Source organism: Mytilus californianus, unplaced genomic scaffold (assembly GCF_021869535.1).
Source record: "Mytilus californianus isolate M0D057914Y unplaced genomic scaffold, xbMytCali1.0.p SCAF_6, whole genome shotgun sequence".
Classification (NCBI taxonomy): domain Eukaryota; kingdom Metazoa; phylum Mollusca; class Bivalvia; order Mytilida; family Mytilidae; genus Mytilus; species Mytilus californianus.
In genome coordinates this window covers 93,820,965-93,842,430 of record NW_026262712.1, presented here as the reverse complement: position 1 = coordinate 93,842,430, position 21,466 = coordinate 93,820,965, and the positions used below count along the sequence as shown (strand labels likewise).

General features: G+C 32.7%; 2 protein-coding genes across 2 annotated transcripts in view; both read right to left on the bottom strand.

The window, feature by feature from the left end:
- The window catches only part of LOC127706672 (lipase member H-like), a 30,422-nt gene extending 24,030 nt beyond the window's left edge, over positions 1 to 6,392 (bottom strand). The window contains exon 1 of the mRNA XM_052211329.1: positions 6,363 to 6,392. Within this exon, the coding sequence (XP_052067289.1) occupies positions 6,363 to 6,392 (30 nt within the window). The remainder of the gene's footprint in view (positions 1 to 6,362) is intronic.
- A 6,901-nt stretch (positions 6,393 to 13,293) lies between these two features.
- On the bottom strand, positions 13,294 to 19,949 carry LOC127706671 (lipase member I-like). The gene is made up of 5 exons (XM_052211328.1): positions 19,932 to 19,949; positions 19,128 to 19,353; positions 15,186 to 15,284; positions 14,310 to 14,390; positions 13,294 to 13,536 (listed from the first exon to the last, which is right to left on the bottom strand). The coding sequence occupies exons 1-5, from the start codon at positions 19,947 to 19,949 to the stop codon at positions 13,295 to 13,297; spliced, it is 666 nt and encodes a 221-aa protein (XP_052067288.1). The 3' UTR covers position 13,294.
- Positions 19,950 to 21,466: the final 1,517 nt, after the last annotated feature.

The following is a 21,466-nucleotide window of genomic DNA, read 5'->3' as shown; positions in this document are numbered from 1 at the left end:
TAACCTCTCCAACATGAAAACATCTTGTATTTGCTGATATATCAGTGTTCATAAGGCCTCACAGTCATACAAATTGTTGGTACTATTATTGGACTCAGAAGGCAAACACTCAAAATACTTAACTTGGTTTTTCGAGCACAAATTTTGTAAGGCCAGATGTAAATCCAAATGTAATGACTGTTGACCCTCCCAGTACACATGATTTTATCACAGTTTTTTATGTTGGGATTCATGTGCCACTAACCTTAATGTTTAAATGTACGTTTTGCGGATTTTTGTCAATGTTTTGGTTTTTGTAGATTTTTTAAATGTTGTTAGTCATCTTTCTCCAACGTGTTTAGTTTTTTACGGCCCTTTGGTATGTTTAATCAGAAGTCATCTTTAAATATTATTAAGATATATACGAAATAAAGATTTTTATTACTTACATTCTTTATAGTTTATAGTCTTTTAGATGTCATGATAGAATATTCAAACGATACCGGTTGTTTTATTACAACGCAATATGTTGCTAAAGACGATACATCGCATCATGAGATATGTTAATACCATATGTATATTATAATAATGTTTACCAAATAAATTATCAATGTTCTTTCATTAATGGTGTACCACATTGATGATAAAAATACAAGTTAATGATATATTGATCTTTCTAAGGTTTCCCAGTATGTTCATGAATAAACAAAACCAAGTAAAAGATATTAAAAGTTTTAAAAAAAACTATAAAAAAAAGTACCAGGCTTATATTTTGTACGCATGACGCGCGTTTTGTCTACAAATGACTCATCAGTGACCCTCGAATCAACATTTCAAAATGATTAGTTTTTTTCTCTCAGTCCAAAATTATATTTTGTGTTTTTCTATGTCGCGTATCTTCCAATAGAGCTTTCGAATCGTTTGAAAATTTATCTGACAGGGTGAGATTAGCTAAGGAATGAACTTTTTCATCAAGATGATAACTGAATTGTTCAAACAGTCTATGGAAATGTGATACTAGTATACAATATTTTATTAGTCAGAATGATAACCATAAAAGTATAAGAGCTCTTTATACATATCATGCATATTTTTAATTCCTTGCGTTTCAAGAAGGGTCGTGGTGACTTTTTGTCTAATAATTTTGTATTCAAAGTATGATATATTTAGAGAATAGCAACAAAACGACACAAAGTAATAAAAAGACATATAGACGCCAGCATAAGGTCTTATATACGAGGTGTAATTAGATGTGCTTTTACAATATGAGCTGCGTATAAAGATCTAAGACTGCAAAAACATGCTGCTAGTGAGTTGAGAGACAGATATATCGTATCAGTCAACTAATTCGTGATAGTGACAGTAAAACGTTATGTAGTGTCGATTTTAGTCGTTTTCCTCATAATCTGTGTAAGGGCATACGGCTGCAATGAAGTCCTCATATCGTGTACATGCACGAGCGAAAACTATCAAAGATACTAGAGGGACATTTAAACTCATAAGTCGAAAAAATTGACAACGCCATGGCTAAAAAAGAAAAAAAAACAACAGACAAACAATAGTGCACAAAGCACAACATAAACACTAAAGACTGAGCAACACGAACCCCACCAAAAACTGGCTGTGATCTCAGGTGCTCCGGAAGGGTAAGCAGGACACCCGTCGATTGAGATATGTAAACGCAATATGAGGCGAAAGAGGGTATGATACTTCAGTGAAATAGGGAGTTCACTATTGGAAAGCTGAAATCATAACGTTTGTTATAGATTCTAGTTTGAAGTCGACTTTTTGTGTCAATATTGAGGAAAACATCAAAATATGAAGCAGACGTTCTAATTTCGGTAGCATTAAGTTAACTTATCTCACATAAATGCTGGTTATAAAATGACAAGAATTATCAATATATATTTTAAAGTGAAATTAAAGATGGTTTGTTTTTGTCTTTGAGAAGGTTTTGTATGAATACTGCTGCTTCAGATGAGCACAAAAACAAGTCGGTCAGTAGTGGTGCACAGTTAGTACCCATATGAATACAGATTATCTGATGAAATATTAATAAAACCTCAACAAATGTGTTGTCGATCAAAAAGTCCAGCATTTTGATAATATCGTCCACGGTGTATTTGTTTTTGGATTCAGTGCGGTTCTTCACAAAGTAAGATTTTTAATGACCTAAAACAAGAAATTTGCTAAAATGTTCTTAAGTTAGTATCTTCATATCTTTTTAGAATAATAATAACCAGATAATGACTGGAATGACCATGTGTGCTTATTTCATATACTCTGAGTAATGTGGTTTAACTTTCATGTCCACGTCTGAAAGCACATAAAAAGGGTTAAATATTTTGTCAAAGTATTTTGATAGTTGAATTTCATATATTTTTTCAAAGATTTCAGAAAAGATGGGTAAGACACTAACTGGTCTATAGTTTGTTTTCAATAATGGGTTACTCTTTTTATGAAGGGGTCACTTGGGCTTCTTTTAGTTTATCAGGGAAACAGTTATTTTCAATGACAAATTGACAAGAGTAGTTAGCTGAGGTGCAATATGAGATTATAATTTTTTACAATTTTTGCTGGAATACCATCAGCTCCTGTAACCTTGTTGATGTTTATTTTTTTTTAAAGATTCTTTCGACATTTTCGTTAGTTACTTTCTTGATCTCAAAATCAGAAGCATGCTCTCATTTACTCAAAATCTATTTTATTTTTGGATGGTTCCAGATTTTACAATTAATTGAGATTCAATTTTGTCACATGACTTTTTTTAAATGTTTTGATTGGGCTAAATGTATGATATTTTGGAATATTAGATATTTCCTCCCGCCAAGCCCGTTTGTGTGAAAAGGTAGTTTTTACATTACGACATTTTGAAGTCCAGCGACGATATCATGTCTTTGGTCGTTCCAACTTAGATTTTTCAGGTAGACGAGATAAACAGTGTTTAACCATACAAAAACTTTAAAAATTAAAAACCAATTGTTCAGTGAACAATTGAAGGTCTTTCCACAGCAATTTTCAAATTTATTGAAAAGAAGCTAGTTCTTGTTTACTCAAAGTAAAAATTGGCATCTTATCAGTTTCTTCATACTGATGCGAAAAATAAGTGGTTTCTATATTCTTCTGAGTGAAATAAGGGAGATAATTAGCTACTTCTGGTGAAGTAAATGTCACTTCCGGTCTCATATGATAGTTTATTTCACACTTATTCCAAAAATATAGTTTCTGTATACTTTTGCCTGTAAACCAGGAGATAATTGGCCACTTCCGGTTTATCGAAAGTCATTTCTAGGCTTTAGTTAATGAATTAAAATTACAAAATATATGGATTCCGAGTACTTTTCCATGAAGAAAATGCAAAAAATGGATACTTCCGGTTTTCTGAAGATCACTTCCGGTTGTCATTTCTCAAGGTCATATGTCACCCAACCTTTTGTAAAAGGTCATAAGGCTTTATAATGAAGTAATAATCAATTAACCTTATAATTAGACATTTCAGAGGCACTAACTCCTATAAGATACCATTAGATTGTTTCAAACCAAATGTAACATATCTTCATTACAATAAAGCAAACATTTTGCACTTGTTTCTTCATATATAGCTTTAAAAGTGTTTGAGAAAATGCAAAAACAAGGAAAAGTCCAAATTGAGAACTTGACCTTGACCTTTGACCTTGACCTCATTTTCTACGTTAGGATCTAGGGACCTCAAATAAAAATATTTCATGGTTGTACGGTTAATGGTTTATGAGTTGAAAAAACATACCGACACATTTATTTGGTAAAGGTAGATAACTCCTATAAAATTTCATCGAATCGCTTCGATCCAAATTAGTCAAAAATTTCTGAGGATGTAACGAACAATTTAGAAAAAGAATTTTGTCGATATCTTGTTTTGTTACAAAGGAGATGCACACACTTGATAAACAGTGAATAGGGAGATAACTCTTACAAAAAAAATTGTTCGGCTTAGAATGTGTAAAAATAACAAGCGCATAAACTGTATGATACTATATAAGAAATATCTTAGCGACATATTGCGAAACAAAAATTTTACGCGAGAACAAAATTTAGCGGAAGGAAAACATAATAATAATCAGAACAAATACAATAGGTCTTTCCACAGAAAAGTGGAAAGACCTAATAAGCTTATTACATTTTCTGTGTATGCTTCAAGCAAATACTAGTACATGACAATTTGGACCAAAAACAAGGTGGACCAAGACAGATCTGACCATTTTAGGATAACTCGGACCGCCTTTAAAGACAACGAAGACCAACTTAAAAATATAACTATAACCAATTTAAAAAAATAATTCGGATCACTTATGACAACTGTCTTCTATTTGTTTCATTTGCTTTATTCTTTATTTTTATACTATTTTCCCGTCTATTCTTTATTTATTTTCTTTATTACTATTATCTACTCCTTATATTTCAACACCCAGATTTCCTCTATTCTTTTTGTTTTAGCCTATTTTTTTTGTTCTTTATTTTTTTTTCACTTTATTCTGCATTTTTTGCCCTCATTCTATATTCTGTAAACCCCTTACAGACCCCTTCCGAGCCGACTTAAAATCTAGTCCAAGCTGACTTAAAATCGAGTCCGACCTGCCTTTAAAATTAGTCCTAGTTGTCTTTCAAACTGGTCCGAGTTGTCTTTTAAAACGAGTCCGAGTTATCTTTAAAAGTGGTCCGAGTTGTCTTTAAATTAATCCGAGCTGTCTTGGAAAGAGTTGTCTTGCGTTATATTATAATACAATTTTTGAATTTGTTTTTATAGTTTGTTTATTTATTTGTTTTATGACAATTTGTCGCATTTGTGACTTACATGACTAATACAGTCTCTTAGTCCCAGGTTGTCTATTCCTTCTTTTTTTAAATGTCAAAGAGTACTAACTCATTTTATTTTTTTAAAAACCATTATTTATTAAAAGGCTTATTGTATTTCGATACTATGCGAATAAAAGTCTTTAATTTTTGTATCAAAAGAAACATTTTGTTTTATGGTGTATAACAGGAGTGATTTATATTGTACAGTGTGCCATTGATTACTTGTTAATACTACAAAAAAATGAGAGACATACATAATTTATACGAATTTTTACGAGCGTACGTTGATATATATATTCAATATATTGCCGATTATATTTTATCCTTCATGAGCGTCTGGATGAGGTTTACAGAAAAGATTATAATGGGCCAACACTGAGAAAAAAAATGGGTAAAAAAAATTAAAAATAGAGAATAATGAGGTGCTAAAATATAAAGAATAGAGAATAATGGGCAAAAAAGTAAAAGAATACAGAAATTTTACTTTTTTGCAATGGCTTGGTCAGTTTGTTTTTGACATATGAGTTTGAAAATCCCTTTAGTATCTCTTATAATGAAGTCAATATAGGGTGAGCATGCATGAGCTTAGCATATTAATTGATAAATGGGAAGTTGACCATTTCAAAGTTAAAATCATCGAATTTGTCATATTGATGCTCAAAAAAAGCTGATCGATTAAAACATTGTTAGAGGGTTATAGCTAAATCTTGTTCATTATTTTGAATAATTAAATAAAGAAATGGACAAAATTAAGCACAACATATATATATATATATATAGTATAAAATGCAAACATAAAGTCATCATCAGATCAATAATGTGTGTATCATCTCATTTGAAAAGAAGTCATATTTCATCGCAAAATACTTGTAAAATTAGCATAATTTATTTTTTTTAATTTGTCACGAAAAAGCAATAGTTTGTTTTTAAATCAATATATCAACATCATTATGTTAAAATTCGTCCATCTTGTGTGATCATCTTAAGGTTGTTTTAAATAATGTAAGGTATATTGGGAATATTATTATCTATATACGTACTAGTAAGTGCTTACTTGCTTCGCAAATTTTATATATCTGATAATACACACAGAAACATTTATGAGAGATAAGAAAACCTATTTTAAATAGTTGAACAAATGGGAAACAGAAAATATCAGTATCTTTATAATTATACATGAATTTGTTATTTCGATCTATAAAAGTACTTTTGCACCTGATGGACTCTACTAGTATTAAAGAGATGCAAAAATGTTTGGTTAACCTATAAAATATAACAACTACTTTTATAACACCCATTACCGTGTTACATTCTTAGGCATTTATATATATAGTAATTACAAATATTTGTTAAAAAGTCTTCTTTTCATAAACAGAAACATAACAATACACAATTTTATTACAGGTTAAGAAAACTACAATTACAACTCACAGTCCCCATACATCGTCCAAGTATTGTTTCGATTAATTGTTTTGCCTTTACTGTAATATTCTTCTGTTTTTTATTAAGTATGTAATGCTCTTTTTTTTGTAATAAATAGCCTGACTTACCTTTCCAATATCTTCTTTAATGCATTGCATTGTTTTAAATGATATCTGTGAATCAGCTACTATAAATCTTTCATTGGACAAGAAAGATACAATAGTAATTGCTGACCCATCTTGTCTTTGTGGGTGAAACATTGAAACTGTACACCATTATCCTTTCGACTGTTCTTTATAAACAGACCAGAGAGAAATTTTGATAAATAATCTAAGATAACTCGCTGATGACCTTATATTGAATATTTAGTTACTAACATGTGGTAATTCGAACCTCTCGTATGAACAAAACATCCAGATATTTAAACATGTTTTCGAATTTATTAAATGGTTTGAGAGATTTCTTGTCATATGATGCTGAATATAGTATATTTGCGGTACATTCACATCATCACCATCATTACCAATTTTTCAGTTATTATTATTTCATCTTTTTTCAATAGCTAGACTCTTAAAGTATTGTATATTTTGAAATATTGCATGCTCATATTAATATTGTATTGTTATATATTGAAATTCGGAATGGACTTCATAAGTATGGTTTACTTGTGTCCAATTCATTTTACTTTGAGTAAATAAAATATGTTTAAACTAAGTAATATAAATGATGCGATATATTTGGCAATCGCTTAAACATACTGACATTCATTCGATTCATGTTGATCGATCGTTTATCGTCTGTGTAATATTCTATAAAAATTTAAAAATGAAAGCAGGCTTATAGTTTGGTACTCCAGATGCGCGTTTCGTCTGCATCAGATTCATCAGTGGGGCAGTTGGGAAGCCAAATCTAATATGAAGTTGAAAAGCATTTAAAAAACTGAAAAAAAACTGTCAAATACGGTTAAAGAATCTATGCCTTGCGGCAAAAAGAAACCTTAGTTCGAATAATTCAACATTTTATCAGCAGTCAAAATCAGAAAATGAAATATCAATGATATTTCATGTCAACACAAAAAAATGCTGACTAAAGGGGTCGTGACACTAGCTGTTTCATTATATTTAAACCAATGATATTTGTCTTTTACGTCTTTTTTTCTTTTGACCACATAATATTTGAAGAATCGGCTATTTTGTATAAAACAATATTGTTTTCATTCATTTCCTGAATCTGTTCATTCTAATGACACATACATTCTTTATTTGTTTGAGGTAAAAGTGGCAGCCATATTGTGTATTTTTTTTAAAAGTTTTTATATATTCAGGGTTTTGACCCTTAAATGTACTCAATGCAGTCATATTTTGTGTAAGAAAAAATCTTTTGGATAAATTAAATGTGCAGTTTAAGAGTTAAGGTTCTGGGATAACTTCCATCTTTGCTTTAAAAATTTTTATTTATTTTTTTTGAATAATAAAAACATCCGTTCTAAAGTTTTTACTTCGGAGGCAAACACTAGCGGGGTCTAGTCTTTGCGTCATACAAATATACATTTATTTTCATTTAGATGCTTTGTTTATGTCTGCCATTTAGAGAGTCAACTTTGGGAAAGAGTTTTCACTTCGATTCGGGAAGGTTGCGCATATGTGCATTAGTACTAATTTTATAACTATGAACATATGAGTTGGACGAATCCAACGACAAGTAAGCTTCAGTGATTGACAGTGAATTATGTGACTAGACAATTAAGACATCACTGATAGAGTACAATATGAATTTGTGCATCTAAGAAAGATTTCATTTAAAGCTTGAATTCTTTGGTGTCATTTTATGTCATTTTGTTTTTCTTTGATGACATATTTGTTTGTTTTTATAGTGATTAAGATTATAAAACAATGTTGACTGCTGTACCCCTATTTTTGACATTTTGACCTATTATGTCTGTTTGTTTTGTTCAGACATTGTTGTCAATATAATGGAATTTTAAGCGACTGTCGTACAAGTGAGAGGTTTAGTTAGCTATAAAACCAGATTTAATTCACCATTTTCTACATAAGGAAATGCCTGTACCAAATCAGGAATATGACAGTTGTTTTCCATTCGTTTGATGGATTTTGACATTTGATAAGGGACTTTCCGTTTTGAATTTTCCTTGGAGTTCGGTATTTTTGTTATTTTACTTTTTAACAGGATTTGAAAAAAAAAATCATTAAAGAAATACGAACAAACGGCACACTATATTATTAGTTAATTCATTGCATATATTCAAGTATATAGTGGTATGTTTGCAGAACAAAATACTATACATTTACACATATGCAAGTAGGCGTTAAAAAGGTAGCTTTACAGCCTTATTTTTTTCAAAAATTATTACCGAGGTAACTTGAAAGGAAGAGAAGTACACAGATCATTAATAATTATGGCATATTTAAAAGCGTTTATTGCTCCAGGTAATGCTTAGATTTCGTCTACTTCTGATATGACTATCATGATGCAAGTGCTGGTTCAGCATCATTAACTTAATTGCCAAAAATTCCAAAACGGCAACCTGGGTACGCTTTTAAGGTCGGGTTTAACCTGTGACCATTAACAGCTTTTATTTCAACATGATTACTTTTAATTACATAAAACGTACCCATGGTACGTTCTTGTAGTACTCCGAACGACAGTGACACGTTCAGCTTCTGTAAACCATATAAAAATAAGGAGATGTTGTATGATTGCCAATGAGACAACTATCCACCAAAGTTATAATTAAGTTGATGTATATATAAGCAATTATAGGCAACCGTACGGCCTTCAATAGTGAGAAAAACCCATACCGTATAGTCGGCTATAAAAGGCCCCGACATGAAAATTTGAAACAATTCAATTGAGAAAACTAACGGCCTAATCCATAACAAAAGAATTAACGAAAAACAAATATGACATACATGAACCAACGACAACCACTGAACTACAGGCTCTTGACTTGGGACAGGCACATAAAGAATGTGTCGGGGTTAATCATGTTTATGAGCATTCAACCCTCCTTCTACCCAGGGACAGTGGTGTAACAGTACAAGACAAGAACAACTTATAAAAATCAGTTGAAAAGGTTCATGCATAGTTCGGTCAAAATAAATATAAACATCCATTAGATAGACATACATAATATTGTTTTGCTTGTAAAGTTGGTTATATTTCCTAACCAGTGTATATTTCTTACGGATAACATTATGAAGGGTGCGACGGTTTAGTTTATTAGGTTACTTATTACCGCATGATTGCAAGGGAGGTAATTGTTGACACACTAGATTTCTATGATCTCAACTTGATCGTTAACCAACATTCAATCAACATTGCAGTGTAGATATAGATATGTTTTTATAACTCACTTCAGAATTGTAAGAAAAATGTTCTCACCAGTACATTAGTTTTCAAGCTGGTTAGATTTACTTGTGAAGCGATGACCTTCATATTTCTGTCAGTTCAGGTTATTTCGAACATCATCCAATACGTTCCTAAAAGTGAAATGTCGAAACCTCGGGCTTTTAATTTGACAATAATGTATTAAAAGATGAAGATTTCCACTGTATAAATGGAAATTATACATATCTGATACGCTTTTATAAAGGGAAAACAATTAGAAATGTTACATTTTAGCAAATAATGGATTATATTGAGGTTCTGTGTATTCATATTATTTATATATCTCTCCTTACATTTAAAAAAAATATCGGGATAATTTCCAACCCATTTAGCTCACCGCAAACAATATTTTTTATAGTATAGTAATTATTATTATAACTATCTCTTTGTCCATTATTTTATAAAAAAAAACTAATTTTTTTGAATTTCAATAGATAATTGTATCAAACGTTTTTGCCGATGCACGTGTACGTGTGGAATGTGTAAGTTTTGATGGGTTTTTCTTTGCTATCTTTACTGCTCGCAAACAGGAGCATCCTTCAGGGTAAATATTGTATCATATTCTAAAAGTGTTTTAAGTTTCGTAAAGATATGTTCAGGCGGATTGAGAGGACGTAAAGATATGTTGAGGCGGATTGAGATGACGTAAAGATATGTTGAGGCGGATTGAGATGACGTAAAGATATGTTGAGGCTGATTGAGGTGACGTAAAGATATGTTGAGGCGGATTGGTGTGACTTAAATATATGTTGAGATGGATTGAGATGACGTAAAGATATGCTGAGGCAGATTGAGGTGACGTACACTTATGTTGAGGCGAATTGAGATGACGTAAAGATATGTTGAGGCGGATTGAGATGACGTAATAATATGTTGAGGCGGATTGAGATGACGTAATAATATGTTGAGGCGGATTGGGGTGACGTAAAGATATGTTGAGGTGGATTGAGATGACGTAAAGATCTGTTGAGGCGGATTGAGATGACGTAAAGATATGTTGAGGCGGATTGAGGTGACGTAAAGATATGTTGAGGTGGATTGAGATGACGTAAAGATATGTTGAGGTGGATTGAGGTGACGTAAAGATATGTTGAGGCGGATTCAGATGACGTAAAGATATGTTGAGGCGTATTGAGGTGATGTAAAGATATGTTGAGGCGGATTGAGATGACGTAAAGATATGTTGAGGCTGACTAAGGTTGACGTAAAGATATGTTGAGGCGGATTGAGATGACGTAATAATATGTTGAGGCGGATTGGGGTGACGTAAAGATATGTTGAGGCAGATTGAGATGAAGTAAAGATCTGTTGAGGCGGATTGAGATGACGTAAAGATATGTTGAGGTGGATTGAGGCGGATTGAGGCGGATTGAGGTGACGTAAAGATATGTTGAGGTGGATTGAGGTGACGTAAAGATATGTTGAGGCGTATTGAGGTGACGTAAAGATATGTTGAGGCGGATTGAGATGACGTAAAGATATGTTGAGGCGGACTGAGGAGCGTAAAGATATGTTGAGGCGGATTGAGGCGGATTGAGGGGACGTAAAGATATGTTGAGGTGGATTGAGATGACGTAAAGATATGTTGAGGCGGATTGAGGTGACGTAAAGATATGTTGAGGCGGACTGAGGAGCGTAAAGATATGTTGAGGCGGATTGAGGTGACGTAAAGATATGTTGAGGTGGATTGAGATGACGTAAAGATATGTTGAGGCGGATTGAGGTGACGTAAACATATGTTGAGGCGGATTGAGGTGACGTAAAGATATGTTGAGGTGGATTGAGATGACGTAAAGATATGTTGAGGTGGATTGAGGTGACGTAAAGATATGTTGAGGCGGATTGAGGTGACGTAAAGATATGTTGAGGCGGATTGAGGTGACGTAAAGATATGTTAAAGGCGGATTGAGATGACGTAAAGATATGTTGAGGCGGACTGAGATGACGTAAAGATATGTTGAGGCGTATTGAGGTGACGTAAAGATATGTTGAGGCGGATTGAGATGACGTAAAGATATGTTGAGGCGGACTGAGATGACGTAAAGATATGTTGAAGCGGATTGAGGTGACGTAAAGATATGTTGAGGTGGATTGAGATGACGTAAAGATATGTTGAGGCGGATTGAGGTGACAAAAAGATATGTTGAGGCTGAATAAGGTTGACGTAAAGATATGTTGAGGCGGATTGAGATGACGTAACAATATGTTGAGGCGGATTGGGGTGACGTAAAGATATGTTGAGGCAGATTGATATGACGTAAAGATCTGTTGAGGCGGATTGAGATGACGTAAAGATATGTTGAGGCGGATTGAGGCGGATTGAGGTGACGTAAAGATATGTTGAGGTGGATTGAGATGACGTAAAGATATGTTGAGGCGGATTGAGGTGACGTAAAGATATGTTGAGGTGGATTGAGGTGACGTAAAGATATGTTGAGGAGGATTGAGATGACGTAAAGATATGTTAAGGCGTATTGAGGTGACGTTAAGATATGTTGAGGCGGATTGAGATGACGTAAAGATATGTTGAGGCGGACTGAGATGACGTAAAGATATATTGAGGCGGATTGAGGTGACGTAAAGATATGTTGAGGCGGATTGAGGTGACGTAAAGATATGTTGAGGCGGATTGAGGTGACGTAAAGATATGTTGAGGCGGATTGAGGTGACGTAAAGATATGTTGAGGCGGATTGAGGTGACGTAAAGATATGTTGAGGCGAATTGAGGTGACGTAAAGATATGTTGCGGTGGATTGAGATGACGTAAAGATATATTGAGGCGGATTGAGGTGACGTAAAGATATGTTGAGGCGGATTGAGGTGACGTAAAGATATGTTGAGGAGTATTGAGATGACGTAAAGATATGTTGAGGCGGATTGAGGTGACGTAAAGATATGTTGAGGCGGATTGAGATGACGTAAAGATATGTTGAGGCGGATTGAGGTGACGTAAAGATATGTTGAGGCGAATTGAGGTGACGTAAAGATATGTTGAGGCGGATTGAGATGACGTAATGATATGTTGAGGCGGATTGCGATGACGTAAAGATGTTGAGGCGGATTGAGGTGACGAAAATTTAAAATTGTTAGATCTTCCTTTTTTCGTCAGTTTTAGTTGTTTAAAGTAAAATTTGTCGGACAAAGTGGCATAACTCAGATATATATTGGATAAAACTGTATGTGTCTTACTACTAGGGTTGTTGTTCTCTTTGTTACAGGTACCCAATTGAAATAAATGAAACAAAAAGTGAAACATTCGATACCTTTTTGATATTTAAAATCTGTGTAAAGGAGCAGAATGACAAATAGTCATTATGTGTTTTTGATGCAGAACGTTATTAATCAACACTATTTTGATATTCCCTTTGCAACTATTAAAATTTTAGTTGTAATGCCTCTGATATTAGGACAGCTGTTTCAAGAAACGTTTTCGATGAAGCTTTACTGTTTCGTGTCATAATTTTTTTAATCTGAGGTAAATTCAGTAAATAAAATTACTATCCGATTTTTACATTTAGGCCTATATTCCTTTATTTCTGATTTCAACCCCAATAATCAGTTGTTATATACTCGCTACGCCTCGGTAAAACAACAAATAGGTAGATACCGAACTGAAGACAGATACAAAAAAAGATATTACGTCAATTGTAATTTAATGTGAACCAGCACAATATGGATAATTAGGACTAGTTTTCAAATAAAATGTTCCACGAGCATTGCGTGAAATATGGTATCCCATCTCTTGACAACCAATCCCACATCCGGTACAGAGTAAGTTCTTGTAATCATCTTCACTATCACATGGATGAGATGTAAAATGGCAATTTGTATTTATCGATTCTATAAAGTAGTAAACCGACCTCATATGACCACAGCTATAAAATGGTGCAATCTCTGCAATTAAAATAGTATATTAACAGTGAATTTAACGATACAAATCTAGCAAATTATGAAAAAGAAAAGAAAAGAGTTGTTCAGTTTCGCGAAACAACTATAATTTTCCCATGACTTAATCAGCCGTTTCAGAAGGACCATGGGTAATTTCATTGTTATCACCCGTAAATGAAAAACGATGTCAGGTTATTGGTCGAATTTTAATTGTTTGGAACGTTTTAAGCCAATCGCCGCGTTTTAGAGTACGTTTGTGAAAAAAAACATCCAGAATGCATTAGATCATGTAATGGCATGAGAGATATGTAAAGTTATTGATACTACTTTTATATTGATATTACCTCTAGCATTACAGAACTTGTAAAGACAGAACAGCTACCACACTTGAAGCAGATTGTAATTATCACATGCTAAGCTGGTCGTGAAAGGTTTGTCATACTTTTTTTTGTAAAATTAGATCTTCGCGTATTTATACTTCGTTTGCTTGTATGCAATGCATGTCTAATGAAGCAAGATCATCAAAATCTGTACGTTTGATTTTATTGTTCCATTGAAGATAACCATGATAAATCTTGGAGTAAAGTAATTTTCGTCAGTGTTTTGTTTTTCGATGAATATTTGTACTTCATCATAATGTTCTGTTTTTATCATTAATATACATTTTTTATTGCTTCAGATAATGTGTTAATTATATCTGAACATTTACCAATAAGAGTTTCTGCAATTATGTTACATTTTCAAATATAATACGGACAAAAAACTTCAGCTATACTTACTATCAAATAAGCAACCCGGCTGAATTTTGCCACCATTTGGATAAAAATCGACATGTCCCATTGTATGTCGAAATCCAAGCGCTGAAATGATTTGTTGAAAATGTCGCATGACAAACGAACATTGCAAATATATTATTTTTCTTTAAGTATAGTGACATTTTAAACTTGGTTTTGTATATTTACTTTTACAGGATTAACAAATGGACACAATTCTAACCTATGCAGAAAGATAACTTCAATTAGAATTATTGTTTGCTTTAAATCATCTTATAATATGTCAGTCTTTTATCGGTTTTGCTTCTTTTTAAATTTGCAAAAACATTGATATTCGATATATGGTTTTTTTCTAAAAAAAATGTTCTGATCCCCAATTTGATGAAAAAAAATATTCTTGTCAAGCAGATGACAAAAAAAAAGTTCGAATCCAGATTTTCCTCATATAACTTATAGTGTTAAATTTTGAAAAAATAATTTGATTGATAGCGTCGAAAAACTAAAAAAAATTGACTCAGAAAAAAAATATACCCCCCCCCCCCCTTTGAATTTAAATGGTTGCTCCCTTAGAAGAATTCGATATTTTCTGTTCTGTAGTTGTGGTATGTGATTTGGGTTATCTTTCAAGATATAAGTTTTTGGAACTTGTTTTTCTGTTCTTATTCTCATACCTCGAACTCTATCTGTCGACTAATTTTTTTGTAATGTTATAGTACAATTCCAAGATTCATTGCATATTTGAACATAACTGAATAATGCGAGGTCTTTTTATGAATTCTAAAAGATTGAAAATATGCAGCATTTGATATGTTATTGTATACGCTTACTACGGTCCTAAGATCTGTACTCTACAAAACAATGACATAATAAGATAACACTTACCACCATCAGTATGAATAATGTCAACAAATGTAGCATCTGAAGGGTCCAATCTTACTCTTTGATCAGCGGTATTAAATTCTGGACCAGCCGGATCTAGACCTATTTAAAATCAACACATAACTCAATAGATATAAAATCGTAAGAGCAATATGAAAATAAGGAGATGTGGTACGATTGTCAATGAAAAAATTGTTCATTAAAGAACAAAGATACTAACAACTAGAGGTCACCATATTCCCTGAAATAATAGAAAAAACAAGAATGTGTCCATAGTACACGGATGCCACACTCGCACTGTCATTTTCTATGTTCAGTGGACCGTTAAATTGGGGGTCAAAACTCTAATCTGGCATTAAAATTAGAAAGATCATATCATAGGGAACATGTGTACTAAGTTTCAAGTTGATTGAACTTCAACTTCATCAAAAACTACCTTGACCAAAAACTCTAACCTGAAGCGGGACAGACGGACGGACGGACGGAAGGACGAACGGACGAACGAACGAACAGAAGCACAGACCAGAAAACATACCGTTTAGTCAACTACAGAAAGGGACAAAGTAAAACAAATGGAAAGAGGAAAAACAGCATGAAAAATTCTTCAAAACATTTAGCTTTTGTTCAGATGATAATTGTTCATTACATATGAGTTTATGCAACACTCAGTTTTCAGTTGGCTGTAAAATCATCTGTAAGATTGTCAATTGGCCCTAAAGTATCAATCTTGCAAACATCCCTGAAGATTGATTTGATTTAATTGAGAGATTAAAGAAAAAAAGTGTTTTTTTTCATTTTATATATCTATTATTGAATACCTTTAAACGTGTTCTATATGTGTGTTCTATCTTTTTGTTCCGTTTGATGCCACCATATTGCCTTGTACCACACATCTCTATTTTTATACGGATATGTTAAATGCTAACAAATGCTTGAAATATACGCTTCATTTCAAAAGCTATAAAATGACAAATTTTTATCGGTTTCACTGCTGCTGGTGGACTGCTAGTACCCGAGGTTGTCATCAGCTCAGTCTTCATTTCTTCGATACTGACATGATTTATAACATAAGTTTCAGAAAATATCCGCTGATAAATTAAGAAATTATCAAGAATACTAGATCACAGTCACCCGCGACATAGCGGATCCGTGACTCATTTGAAGTACCTACGCCTTATTTATAGCCTGGATTTTTAGTATTCGTTTGTCATCTGATAAAGTCATGCTGATTATAAGGTGCACAGTTTTCTCTGCTTTCAAAATCTTTCTGTTTGATTCCGTCCTGGTTTTCTTACTACAACCGGAAACTACATGTGACATATGTCAGAGATTAACCGAAATTCTATTATATATATGCATGTAAATAATTCACTTGCACTAATTGGTGTAAAAAGTTACATTTCTGTATATTTTCAGGACAATATATTTTATGAAGGAATGTATATACGCTTTTTGTTTTTGTTTTTGTTTTAGTATTTTAATTCTTAATTTTTGATTTTTAAATTAGTAGTATTAAAATTAAGAGCTTAAAATACCGTGAGACACGGGTGCTCCGATAACGGAGGAATTTACTAAGAGAAAAAGAAGTCATATATACTATTGGTATCGGTATCGGATTCGACCCGGACTTGTTGATTATTGGTACAGGAATGGTGTAATCTTTAATCAACACCATTGTCCTATATAATATTTGTCATATATAAAATTGAATTCTTTGATTCTTCGTTTTTACGTCATGCCGCTAACAAATTGGACCTCGTTATTTTAGTAGTATAGATAAGAAGGTCAGATAAGGTTCAACCCCACCTCAGACAGAGATGACCTTGGATAAATAATGCCATTATTTTTATGTCCATTTTGGTTATAAAGTTCGTAATGTTACTATGGCTGTATACATTCCTTGCTTTTAATGATTCGGTTTGAACGTTCCTGATGAAGGTAAATCCGGAAAAGCTCTTTGGACGCACGAAATTTGTCAAGTTTTATTTTTATTTATTGCCTTATTATTATAACTGTATTCATTCCATAGGATAGTGTGCTTAGACATGAATGTTGCTGTTGTAATTTCTGCTTTTTGCTATGTTTTTGTATAGTTATAAGCAAATATATACGACGGAAACTCTTTAAATTGACTAACTACAGTGTTGTCTGTCTTTCATCAGGCCTATGTTCTCCACGGTAATATTGGTAGCGTAAATGAATAATTCGTAGTAAAATAATATATTTATTACGGCACAACGCAACAATGTACAGACTAAACTATCGTAATATATTTAACATGTAATTTCCAACGTATTCTCAAGATACTTGTCTATAAATAATTTGTCATGTAAATTTGCATAAATAGGCGGAGCTGATCTCAATAATAATATTTCGCTTGTGTTTTTGGAACTAGGATAAGGAATTGCCAAACGATATGTGTATAGTAAATAATTTAGACCATGCGAGGCATACAGCTATCTGCGCTGCTTCTTACCTCTAAAGGAACCACCCGGGATCTTTGCATTTGCCAAAATGTAAACAGCAAAGACTGAGGAATTTGACCTTTGCACTGGTATTTAATTTTAAAATACCGGAAGTAAATAGTCTAAGCCGGAACAGAAATGAAACGTCAAACGCTGACAAAAACATGGGAGTCCTCGACTCAAAATGATCCTTTCTTCGTAAGAAAATAGGTATATCTATTAAGATAAAGCATATATTAACTTTAGCTTATGCTTCTTGTGTAGTTTTGGATCCATACTTAGAATATTTACCAAATGGCTGCGCTTTGAACAGTACATGACGAAATTGCGCCATTTTTGGCACTGATAATATAGTTAATAACTAAAAGTGTAACGTACGCTTTCTGTGCATTAAAAAGTCACAGAAACTATAAATACATATTATCACATTTTACACTCTCAAAACATAAAACTGATATTAAATCATTAATTGGGAACCACAAGTGCACATTTACAACACTGCCACCAAACTTGTGACTAAACTAAGGGATAAATAAATACGGCCGTCAAATCTGTTGTCTGTTCTCCGAGAAGGAGAGGCTCTCATCATTGGTAGCGTGAATAAATAATCAATAGTAGAAAATGATACTTTTATTAAACTTCTAGAACAGCCGATATATTTCCATACATGTACAATATTCGAGCAACAATTATATAATTTACATACGGGGCGGAGCTACTAAAATAACATTCTTTCTTTTGTATTTTTGTACGGACCAAACGGGATTATCTTAATAAATTCTACAATGACAACGTAAATAAATGCAAGGCATACAGCTATCTGCGCTGCTTCTTACCTCTAAACTACGACCCTTACTTGTAATATAAACAGCGAGGCATACAGCTAAATGCGCTGCTTCTCACCTCTAGGAACCCCCGGGCTGAGCCTTGCTGCAAGCCAAATGTAAACACAGCAAAGACTGACGAACGTGACGTTGCACTGGTATTTATTTGAAATTCCCGGAAGTAAATATTCTAAGCAAGAAGAAAAACATAACGTCAAACGCTGACATAAGATATACAAGTCCTCGACTCAAAATGCTTATAATAATACACTTTTGTTACTACAAAAATCAAGACATATTATTTCTTCCAGTTGAGAGCTCACAAATGAACACTTTTGGGTTCACGATTACAATATTTACCCAACGGTAACGTTCTGAATAATACATGACAAATTTGCGCCATATATGACGTTATCGATACATCTAATAACATAAAGTAAAACGTACGTTAATTACTCATTCAATATACTAGAAATACTAGAAATAACTTCTGACAACTCATATAAACTCTCTTAATACAATAATAACAATATTTCTTTACTTGGAAATAACCAATACACACATTTACAACAGTTGCTATTAATTAAGGTTTCATTCGCTGTATTAATGGTCAAAACTTTTGTTTTAAAGCAAAGAAAAAGATAATGTTAACTTACCAGTAATTCTCCCTATAGGGACTCTTTGACCCACGTAACCAGCAACATGAGCACCAAGACTATGTCCGACTATGTGCATATCATTATAACTGACCCCTCCAGCACTATGTAACAGTTTGATCAAGTTAGCTGTAACAGCACCGACAACCCGGGTATTTGCTACAGCTTGGTTGTAATTGTCATAGGCTCCTCTCGTCCATATCACAACAATTACATTTACATCAAACTAAAAGTAAACATATTTATTCCACGAAAACATGGACAGTTAGAACGAAATTATAAGTAATGAAGCAAAACTGTTACATTTGCAGGCTAGCTAATATTCATTTCACATCATGTTTTTTCGCAATTAAGAACAAAAAAGCAATTTAAATTTGTTCAATTTACTTGACACTTTACCAATAAATAATTATTTACTTCTACTTTGAACACTTTTATCGTAAAAGGTTTTTTCTGGATTTATACATTTCAAGTAAGATAGTCATGTATTCCGGCAAGTTAAAGGTAGAAACCCCTAAATTGATTTAACACCCTTTTCATTAAGTATTTAGTGTAAACAATATTTTATTATGAATTATACAATTACAATATATATTTACATTCACAAAAGGATTCAGAAACAAGCAACAAGTGCTTATGTCAATCTTAAGTCTTTGAGGCTTCTTGTTTGTACGTTGATGTTCTAACAATATGAATTATGTCTAAACAGAAGACCAACATATAGACTGCCACAAGATAGTTTCGAAGTGCAATTTTTATTTGAGGAAACTTTTAGTCTTTATCCAAAATATATAAAGGATATACAAAGTATAGGGCGGACATCATTATCCAAATACAAAATTATTTAAAAGAAAACGTATTTATTGTCTCCCAAATGCAAATGGATTCATCTTTGTTAAAGTTTATTTCAAAATACAGCTCAGCCGCAGTAACTGCGTGCAGGAGAGAAAATACATACATGTTTATATTTGGCAAACGCATCGATGTCTTCAATGCATGATACTTTACAAAAACGTGTAAATTTGAAATCTATAAATAGATTTTTTTTTACTTTTCCTTAATGTAAATTTGTTTATTTGTTTTCTTTTAAATGTATTAGATTTGAAAATAAATATTTTAGAGTCTGTTTTTCAAAATGAAACTTTTTTTTTATCTTACACCTTCTCGGTATTTGAAATTTTGAGACACTGAGAAATTTCTCGATATTTTAACTGTTTGGGAAAATTAATAATAAGCAAGCAACCATATACGACAAAATCTTAGTATTTTTTTATATTTGCAAATTGAATTTTGTCGCATATATTAAATATTGTGTTAATTCTCTTACTTTCAGCAGTGGGTCTTTCATTAGTGAAATCCAAGGGTTATTTTCAAGACCATGAAAACCATGAATTATGAAAACGGTCTTGTGTGAAAGTCCAAAGTGCGTTGACCTTAATGACCCACCACCACCGTTAGGGTTCAAAAGTTGACTTTTGCTAGGGTTCGCTTGTGTGTATAAATGAAATGAAGTATTGATATGGTCCGGAGATAGCGGTAGGTAACCAAAAGCGTTGAGGAATGGTGCAGAATTACTAAAACATCCAATGTGATCGTAGCATACATGTGATGCTGAAATATAAGATATAATAGAAAAACAAAGGATATGGGGTATTCATCCAAGACATGCACAGCAAAAAAACACACAAAAAGCAAAGGAATATATGTTTAAAAATCAGTACATGCACAGCAAAAAAACACACACAAAGCAAAGGAATATATGTTTATTATCATCTTCTATTTTGTTTTTAATATTTTTAGATATTACTATGTTGTAAAGGAAACAAAATGTTATAGAAGCAATTTACTCTAAAAGTGAAAAGATACAAGTTCAATTCGAACCTTGCTAAACTAAATAAGTTTGTTCAAGGTTTGGAAAAATTGGAGTTGTTAAATTATTTTGTACTTACTACTATTTTCTGCTAGAAGTACTGATATTCTTGCTGAAAAGACCAAACACACAAGCACATTTAAAGACCACATGTTCCTCAGTCTTCTAGATAGGGTCAACTTTACAATAGACAGGTAAGAAAATCTACTGATAATTCAAGACATATCTGATATAGGTTAAAATGTTCAATTGCACCTATGCTACACCGACTTTAAAAGTTCACATTGTCAAAAGTCAAAACAATAAGAGCCTCGATTTCGACATACAATATTGAAAGGATTATTCCTTTGTAATTTTTTCTCATTATAAAAAAATATGTCTTCGCTTTAATATAAGTATGTATAATAGCAAAATTATGTTAAGTTCAGTTGTTTTGTATTTATTTTTATCTCCCAGTTAACTCAAATTA